The sequence below is a fragment of the Primulina huaijiensis genome, chromosome 13 (assembly GCF_012295235.1).
Source record: "Primulina huaijiensis isolate GDHJ02 chromosome 13, ASM1229523v2, whole genome shotgun sequence".
Taxonomy (NCBI): domain Eukaryota; kingdom Viridiplantae; phylum Streptophyta; class Magnoliopsida; order Lamiales; family Gesneriaceae; genus Primulina; species Primulina huaijiensis.
Window position 1 is genome coordinate 10440944 of NC_133318.1, and position 10180 is coordinate 10451123.

Here is a 10180-nt window from a genome sequence, read left to right on the forward strand (position 1 = left end):
ATCTATAAGAGAAGTGGCCGATTTTTTTATCAAAAATGAGGATAGGAATATTGCTTAATTATTAATTAGTGGGGATTTAAAATGAAGGAATCATTCTACCATGAAGGGATAAAGAAAGATATCAAAAATGGAGAGTTGACAAATCAAAAATTAAATCTTAAAGAAAGTGGCCGAGAATTGCTTATTAAAATGGGGTGGAAAATATTGCTAAATCTTGTATTTTAATCTTTAAAGTTTTATCTACCCATTAAGTATTTTAGTGAATTAAATAATTAATTTAGGATAGTAATTATCTTGCATGCATGGCTAATTTTTAAATTAAATTTACTAACATGTTAAGTTACAATTTCTTAAATAAAATAATCCTAGATTAACTTATCTCAATTGGTCACATATTTTAATTTATGCTTTTAATTAAATTATTGGACATAAAAGAATTTATTTACTACTTATCTCTAATTAATTAATTTAATTCTTAAACATTCTTTTACATTAAAATAAATTATCTTTTATCTTGAATAAATTCTAGGAATATTTTCTTATCATTAAATTTTATCTTAATACTCCAACTCCAGTCCGGCCTCACTAACTTAACTGAAAAGATAAAAACTAAAATACAGCGTAAAATAAATAATAATAACTCAACAAATTTTAAAAGAATGAATTTAAATCCTCATGCATAAAAATCATTTTAATTTAAATAATAGTAATTATGCATGGCTTATACGTAGTCTGATTTAACGGGTTCTACAACTCTCCCTCCCTTAAAAGAAATTTCGTCCTCGAAATTAAAACTCACCGAATAACTCGGGGTAACGACTCCTCATCTCTGGCTCAGACTCCCACGTAGCTTCCTCCTCCGAATGATTAAGCCATTTGACTTTCACTAGCTTAACCAGCTTGTTCCGAAGCTTTTTCTCCTGTCTGTCTAAGATCTGCACTGGTATTTCTTCATAAGACAGGTTCGGAGTGAGCTGCAACGGCTCAAAGTTCAAGACATGCGAAGGATTTGCCATATACTTCCTCAGCATAGAGACGTAGAACACATTATGTACTCCGGCCAGATTCGGAGGAAGAGCCACACGATAAGCTAAAGTCCCAACCCTGTCGAGGATCTCAAATGGTCCGATGAATCTCGGACTAAGCTTTCTTTTCTTCCCAAATCGCATGACACCTTTCATAAGTGCTACCTTCACGAAAACATGTTCGCCGACGGCAAACTCTAGATCTCTCCTCTTCTGATCCGCATAACTCTTCTGTAGACTCTGAGCAGTCATCATCCTATCACGGATCCTAACTACTACATCGGCAGTCTGCTGAATAATCTCCGGACCCAATTCTGATCTGTCCCCTACTTCATCCTAGTGAATAGGCGATCTGCACTTGCGACCATACAGTGTTTCATACGGAGCCATACCTGTAAACGATTGAAAACTGTTGTTATAGGTGAACTCTACCAACGGCAACTTCGACTCCTAACTCCCTGAGAAATCATTAACACAAGCGCGGAGAAGATCTTCCAAAATCTGGATAACTCTCTCTGACTGCCCATCTGTCTGAGGGTGGAAAGCTGTGCTAAACAACAACTTCGTACCCATAGTCGAATGCAAACTCTTCCAAAATGAGGAAGTGAATCTAGGATCTCGGTCAGACACGATAGAAACAGGAATACCATGAAGTCGGACTATCTCCTAGATATACAACTCTGCATACTGAATCATGGTGAAAGTCGTCTTAATAGGCAAGAAGTGCGTTGATTTGGTAAGACGATCAACAATCACCCAGATAGCATTTGATCCTCTGGCTGACTTCGGCAAACCGACTACGAAGTCCATTGTGACATTCTCCCACTTCCACTCGGGAATAGGAAGAGACTTGAGCATATCTGCTGGTCTCTGATGCTCCGCTTTCACTAGCTGACAAGTCAGGCACTCGGATACAAAACGTCTGATATCCTTCTTCATCCCGGGACACCAATACAATAACTGCAGATCTTTTTACATCTTCGTACTCCCAGGGTGAATAGAGTACGGCGACATTTGGGCCTCTGATAAAATATCTACTCGAATAGAATCGCTGCTAGGAATCCACATTCTACCATGATATCTCACAATACCGTCGCTAACTGTATACAAGATACTGCCCTTTGCCTCATCTCTCTGCTTCCACTTTGCCAACTACTCATCTGTTGACTGACCACTGCGAATACGGTCTAGAAGAGAAGACTGAATCGTCAAAGGAGATATACGGGGAACTCTACCTCGAGGATATGTCTCGAGATCAAACCTCTGCGTCTCACACTGAAGAGGTCTCGAAATCGTCAAATGAGCCATCACTGCGACTTTCCTGCTCAATGCATCCGCAACTATATTAGCTTTGCCCGGGTGGTAACTAATGTCACAGTCATAGTCCTTCACTAGCTCCAACCAACGCCTCTGTCGCATATTCAGCTATTTCTGCTTAAAAAAGTACTTGAGGTTCTTATGGTCGTTAAAGATCTGGCACTTATCTCCGTACAAATAATGCCTCCAAATTTTCAAGGCAAAAACTACGGCTGACAACTCTAGATCGTGGGTAGGGTAGTTCTTCTCATGGGTTTTCAACTGTCAAGAAGCATACACTATCACCTTCCCATGCTGCATCAACACTCCGCCTAAACCGAGCTTCGAAGCATCGGTATACAAAACAAACTCGCCGGGCCCTGACGGCATGGCCAAAACTGGTGCTGAGATAAGAGCTTGCTTCAAAGTATCGAAGCTCTTCTGACGCTCGTCGCTCCACACAAATTTAACATTCTTATTTGTCAACGACGTGACGTGGAACTGCGATAGAGGAGAATCCCTAAATAAACTTCCGGTAATATCTTGCTAGTCGAAGGAAACTACGAATCTCTGATGCATTCTGCGGCACAACCCAATCTCTGACTGCTGCAACTTTCGCTGGGTCTACTTCAATACCGCTGCTAGAAACGATGTGGCCTAAGAACGCCACCTTCTCTAACCAGAATTCGCATTTACTGAACTTCGCGAATAACTTATGCTTCTCTAGGGTCTGCAAAACTGCGGTCAGATGTCTGATGTGCTCATCGTGATTCTTTGAGCAGACGAGAATGTCGTCTATGAATACTATCACCAACTGGTCAAGATACGGGTGAAATACGCGATTCATGAGATCCATGAAGATCGCTGGCGCATTCGTCAAACCGAACGGCATCACAAAGAACTCGAAGTGGCCGTAACGAGTCCTGAAAGTAGTCTTGAGAACATCGGCTTCCTTCACCCTCAAATGGTGATAACCGGAACGCATATCGATCTTTGAGAATACTGAAGCTCCCTGTAACTGTTCAAATAAATCTTCAATCCGTGGAAGTGGGTACTTGTTCTTCACTGTAACCCTGTTCAACTCCCGTTAATCAATACAGAGCCTCATCGAACCATCCTTCTTCTTCAAAAACAAGACTGGTGCGCCCCATGGCGAAAAACTCGGGCGAATGAACTCCTTGTCAAGAAGTTCCTGGATCTGCTTCTTCAGTTCTGCCATCTCTGTTGGTGCTAATCGATACGGTGCTTTTGATATCGGTACCGTACCTGGCATAAGCTCAATAGAAAACTCCACCTCCCGCTCGGGTGGCATAGCAGAGACGTCATCAGGAAAAACGTCTAGAAAAACCCTAACAATTGGGACATCGGAGATTGACTGACTGGGTGCCTCGGGAACGGATACAAAAGTCGCTAAGAACGCCCGACACCCTCTACGCATGAGCTTCCTAGCCTGGACACAAGGTATAATGCGCGGTGAAGGAAAGTACCTGTCTGGTTCAAATAAGAACTGCTCCATCCCAGGCGGTCGGACTAGAACAGATCTCCACTGAAAGTCGATCAAAACTCTGTTTCTTAATAGCCAGTTCATACCTAGAATGATGTCGAACTCGTGCATCGGCAGTACGATCAGATCCGCATAAACAAGATTGCCATGAAGCTCGAGGTCTATGTCTCGGATCACATTAGTAGCTGTCATCTCCTCTCCAAACGGCAATACTACTGAATACGCCACATCTAGCCCAATGGTCTTGATCTGGTGGAAATTAGCAAAGATCTACGAAATAAACGAGTGATTAGCCCCTGAATCTATCAAGGCTTTCGTAGCTGAGCCAGCAATAAAAATTCTCCCTGAAAGGTTGGAACATCAAGCTGAACCTAATAATTACAAGAACTAAACTTATAGAAAGGCGAAGGTCAAAGTTCTCCTAACCTAAATTCCCGAAAGAACACTGATTAGACCATGCAATCCTATCGCAATTCTAAGTTCAAAATCTTAACCCAGACTACCAAAACATCGAAATTCAAATACAAACTTAAAGATTTAAGATACCTGTCATGAGCATGGTCTCCGGGTTACTCTCCGCTGCATGGGGAGCAAAAACTCTGCCTTGGGTAGGCAGACTCCCCTGAGGGCACTTCTTCAGTAAGTGGTCCGGACTACCACACTAGTAGCACTTCCTGGAACCATATCTTCAAACTCAGCTTGGCGGCGTGAGCACTTGGCACAGACTGGATACTCCTGGGCCCTCGGGACTACACGTCCCTGCTGTTGCTACTGCTGTCCTCTTTTCTTGGGTGGACCGAGGAAAGGCCTCTCATTCTGATGCTGCTGCTGAGGAGGGCGGGGCGGCATCTGGACTGGTCGCTTGCCTTGCAGGTCTCTCTCTGTATCATGCTGATCCTGCTCTGCAGCCACAACTCTGGAGATGGCAACATCATAGGTAGTAGGGCCAGCCACCCTAATATCATGGCGCAAGATCGGCTGCAGACCATCCAAAAAGTGTCTCAGCTTGGCTCCAACATCATTAGCAATCAGGGGCACGAAATGGCAACCCATATCAAACTTACGGATAAACTCTGTAACAGTCATATCTCCCTGCCTCAGGGTCATGAACTCCCTGGTCAACCTGGAACGTACCTCGTCAGTAAAATATTTAGAGTAGAATACCTCCGTGAAGCGCGTCCACACTACTACAAAAACGCAAAACGACAAGGGATTTTAAACCGTTGTCTTTTACTACCAACGACAACGGTTTTACAACGGTTTTAAACCGTTGTATTTTAACACCAACCACAACAGTTCCGCAACAGTTTTAAACCGTCCACATAATATATCAACGGCCACGGTTTCTCAACTGTTGGGACCGTTGTTTTTTATAACACCGACAACAGTTTCGCGACGTTTAAAGACCGATGTCTTTTAATACGATTGACAATAGTTTTGCAACAGTTTTAACCCGTCGACATAATATATCAACGACCACGGTTTCTCAACTTTTGGGACCGTTGTTTTTTATAACAACGACAACAGTTTTGCAACGCCTAAAAACCGTAATGTTTTGCTGAATCTACAACAATTTAAAACCGTTGTCTTTAAATTTTCTGCACTAGAATTCAAAACTGTTGTCTTTAATAATTTTTTTCATTAGTTAAAAATTATTGTATTAAATTTTTTTTATTTTACAATATATATAATAATAATTAAACCAAAAATAACAATCGAAAATAACAATGTGGCAGTAGAGTCCCACAATATCAATGTATCGAGTTAGTTAATGGATCAATTTTGCAGCCTAGCTTTGATAGTATCCAAACAATATTGACATTATTAAGAGTACACAAACAAAAATTATATATGCAAAATAAAGTCATAACTAGTATATACCGAAGAAAATAGAAATTTCGGCTTGACCTCCCAATATATAAGACATCCCAAAAATTTTCAAACAACACAAACAACATTTATATACTCGAAACAAAGTCATAACATCAATTCACAAACCTATAACATTTATGTTCTGGGAAGCTAGAAGTAATGTGAAACTAATATTGACAAGCACAGTTTCGTCAAGCTCTGTTTCGTCAACGTACCTAGAATTGTTACCAAATATACAGTTCAAGACTTTGCATACCTATTCGTAACACAAAACACTTCATCAATACTTTGCATACTTAGTCGTAAATATAATCTTGTATGCATTCCGCCCACTCGGATCGCACTTCATCAATTTCTTCCTTAGAGTACTCTGTTTTCATGAACTGTTAACAAACACACTGATAATATTAGTAAAAAACACTCAATAAAGACATTGAAAAATGAGAAATACACAATTATTTGTGAATATTGAGAATACGTCGAATATTACAATTGAAGATATTGAGTTCTTCTCACTGGTAGCATTTTTTCAATCAATTCTCGCATAAATCTCATAACATAAAAACCACATTGTTTTGAATCTGGTTGCCGTGGAACCTATGTTAAAAAAATTGTTAGTGATTGATACACAAATTGAAATAAACATTGGTTAATGACAAGTACACATGCATACCTTTACTACTTCCCATATATCTTGTTTTTCCCCTTTCCTTTCCTTGTTTGAATTTAACAATCTTACACTCCTGCATACATCAGTGACAGTCAATATATGAGTGTTTTATTCACTAAATTAAATTTGACATAAAATTTAATATTAACTTACATATCCACCACATATTTCAAGTCATTGTAACGGTTTCGATGATTAAGTGAATCCAACAAATAAACCATCTCCTTGTAAGGATCGATGACAGTGAGAATCCAATGGTAACTACGCACAAAACAAATAATTAGTGCATACAATTTAATAAAATGTCGAGAAAATGAATTAAATTTGATATTGTAATTTTGACTCACCCAACATTATGTGGCACTAAAACTAGTTGATTTGTTGATGCACCACTCAGTCTTTCGGCCAAAACACTTGCTCTTTCATTCAAGTGTTCGATTTTTCCGTTTTTGTCAAGTCTAGTCACATATGGCATGTATGGGATCGTGTGTGGATTCACAAATCTAAACATGTCGGTCTTGTTATCTATTTTCATTTTTTTAAACAGATGCCTACAATTTCCAACAGAATAATTTGAATATGCTAAATTAATTAAGTTTATACAGCTTAAGTGGTCAACAAACAAAAGAAGAAAACTTACCACATGTACACAACTATACAATTGGCAGATATTGGATCCAAAATATAGAAAGGAATGATTCTTCAAGGTTCAGAAGTAGTTCGTAATCCTCGTCAAATAAATCATGATGAAAAAGCAGTGATAGATTTTGTTCATCGGTTAGAGCATGTTTACAATAACAATACAATAGATGTAAAGATCTTGGCACACTTGAATACAAACCAATGTTAATTCTGTGGTTGACATTTTTCTTCCTTTCAAGCTTCTAAACATTGAAAATGTACACATGTTAGCTACAATATTGAATTCTTTATGATACTTTAAATTTAACTATAAATTGACATTTACCTCATCTTGCATTACTACCAAGTGTGCTGGCCAAGGTACATGTGTTCCTATAGAATCACCAACAGTATCACATTCATTTGGAATAGGAAATGGCAAATGTGCTAATTTGTCGACAGCAATATCGATGGATACGTGCATGTAACTCATGGGTGATGGAACACCATGAAATAATTTATCATCCGCATTGACATGGACAATTGTACCGTAGGCAACAATATTGTTCCTAGATTCCAACGCCAATGCAACCGGCTTACCCTAGAAGACAAATAATCATGTTATAAATTGATACAAATCAAATACATGGACAATTGCAATAATCAGCTACCTGCAAAAACTCAGCTTTGCTCAAAGCTTTCACGTCATCATCATGCGAAGTTGCATAGTTCGAGACTCTTTTTGATTTTATCGTCACTCATGGGATGTAACTTTACTGAGCAACTACCTTTTTCTTCAATGTCAAAGTTGCTTGCACCCTTTTTGAACATCTCTTCAAGTCTCTGTATGCGTGCATCTTGATTTGATATGCGTACATTTTGTTCTGCGATGTGTGCATCTTGTTATGAGATTAATATCTTCGCCTCCATCAACTCCTTTGTTTGATTAAGGAATATATGGTCATCACCAAGAGGACTCTTCCATACTCTACCAATATTAAAGTAGATGCTTGGAGTGATATGACCTCCAACACCTCTCACACGACCAGAATGTTCATGTGAATCCAGTGCTTTCGTAAGGATATCATTTTTTCCCTCTTCAAATTGCAACGTACCCTCGATTTTTTGTTGCACATAACCATCCTGTTATGCACACAAGAACAAGATAATTACTAAAAACAGTTATAATGAGTAAAAATTATTCATTTTCATGTTTTGTTTGCTTACAATCTTTTCTATTGCCGATTTCAACTCATCGCCTTCATATTGACCCGTCCTTTCTTCAACATAATTGCTCGATTTATATCATCATCGTCACATAACTCATCTGCCTACAAACAATATATATGATATCAACAAATTTAAAAATCACATAGCATGGATTTAGTAAACTTTTCGATTTAACTCACTTTCTAATACTTACTATTTCGTTGGCGAAACATGCATATCCTTTGCGAGACATACGATGGGGATATATGTTTTGCTTTCTTCTCTTCTTTTGTTCATCACGTAGTTTCTAGTTAATTGAAAATTGACCACATATATCAGATTTCAATAGAAATAATTTGTTATGGTCTACTTATTTGAAAATAACAAATTAAGAATCTTACCATGAAGTCATCAGACAAGCGACTGATTACAAATGAACTCCAATCATCTCGTGTAATACCAAACCAAGTAGGTGGTTCTTTCAAATCCTCAGTGTTATCCCGCTTGCTAAGAATGAACTTTTGAGTGAGAAAAGATTTAAACTGTCTCCACTTGTTATTTGCAGAGTTCAGACATCCCTTCTTCCAGCTTTGATCAACATTGTACGTTAGCTGTAGAAGTCATATTAACCCATAACATTAAACATATCATAACCATATGAAAACTAATTAAAATAGTCAAAATATTATAACTTACGTTAATCGATTCCCATATTAAATCTTTGACATCATCTGGAACCATTTTCCAAGTCTGATAACTTATCTTTACCTTTTCTCGAACAAGAACTCCAATATAACTTTGCATCTCACCTGCAAATTCTCCTACTGGCTGTCTCAATTTATTGAACCTTACATTCTTTCTGATTCCATGAACCCTTTGCCTAACAAGCCTATCCAAACGTGTACGACCTCTAGATGATCTTGTTGTTTCCGTCTCTGTAGATTCCAAAACTGTTTTGCCCCCACAACTATTGTCATTGGCAGAATATGCAGTATTCTGTTTAGGCTTCTCATTCTTTGACATCCTGCAAGCATTTACAATTTGTTAGGCAATCAGAAAAATGCACTATGCAACACATGTCATAAAAAATTAGTGCTCAATTCTTTATTTTTCTTTCTACATGAAAATGTAATAAGCAGAACAGGAAAGGAATGTAACCTATTATGCTGGTTCAAGTCATTTAGGATTGCACTTAATTATTGTCAACCCAATAGCCATCACAATCTTCACGAATGCATGACGGTTCATTTTCATCTATTCCATCAACATCCATTGATATAAACGCTCGTGTAAAACATTGATAGTAGGTTACATCATTTTCCAATTCATCACCATTCATGTAGTGAATATACTCTTTGGTGGGACTTGCAAGTACAACATGCCATTCAGGATCTTGAGGATCTTCAATGTAAAACACCTGCTTTGCTTGACTGCTAAAGATAAAAGAGTCAGACTTGAATCCAATTCTCTTTAGGTTTACCAACGTGAAACTAAGATCATCAACTTTAATACCGTTGATATTCTCAACCCAATTACATTTAAACATTTGAATTTGAAACATTTGGTAATCAAGTTCCCATATTTCTTGAATAACTCCATAAAAAATCATGTCTGACACAACTGGATTTTTATCCTTTGCACTAGCAACTTGCATTGTCGTTGCAACTAAGCTTACACCGGAATTTTACACAACTCGTGTATCATCTCGCTCTTTTGTATGATAAGTGACCCCATCATTCAAATAACTAGAGTACTTTAACACTTGTTTTCTAGGTCCGCGCGCTACCCACTTCAATCTTTCTGAAATTTCACGAGTGGAATTGCCAATTGCACTTGCAACCTACATTTCACAAAGAGCTAAAATTTATCCCTAAGTTTTAAAAAACACCATAATACTGATATTTAAACAGCTTACACTATCACGTAACTAGTTGATAAAGGTTCGGTTATGCTCATCTTGTAACCACCTTTTGGACTTAGCAT

General features: G+C 38.2%; 1 protein-coding gene across 3 annotated transcripts; it reads right to left on the reverse strand.

The window, feature by feature from the left end:
* Positions 1-7243: 7243 nt before the first annotated feature.
* LOC140956251 (uncharacterized) lies at positions 7244-9583 on the reverse strand. Of its 3 annotated transcripts, none has more exons than XR_012171413.1 (5): positions 9007-9578; positions 8599-8808; positions 8412-8504; positions 8216-8319; positions 7244-8131 (listed from the first exon to the last, which is right to left on the reverse strand). XR_012171413.1 is itself a non-coding variant. In XM_073412949.1 (5 exons), exons 1-4 carry the CDS (start codon positions 9218-9220, stop codon positions 8236-8238), a joined length of 714 nt encoding a protein of 237 aa, XP_073269050.1. In that variant the 5' UTR covers positions 9221-9582; the 3' UTR covers positions 7244-8131; positions 8216-8235. The 3 variants fall into 3 exon arrangements, 2 of the variants coding, with proteins under 2 accessions (XP_073269050.1, XP_073269051.1); XM_073412949.1 differs by having other exon boundaries at positions 8894-9582; XM_073412950.1 differs by lacking the exon at positions 8412-8504 and having other exon boundaries at positions 8894-9583.
* Positions 9584-10180: the final 597 nt, after the last annotated feature.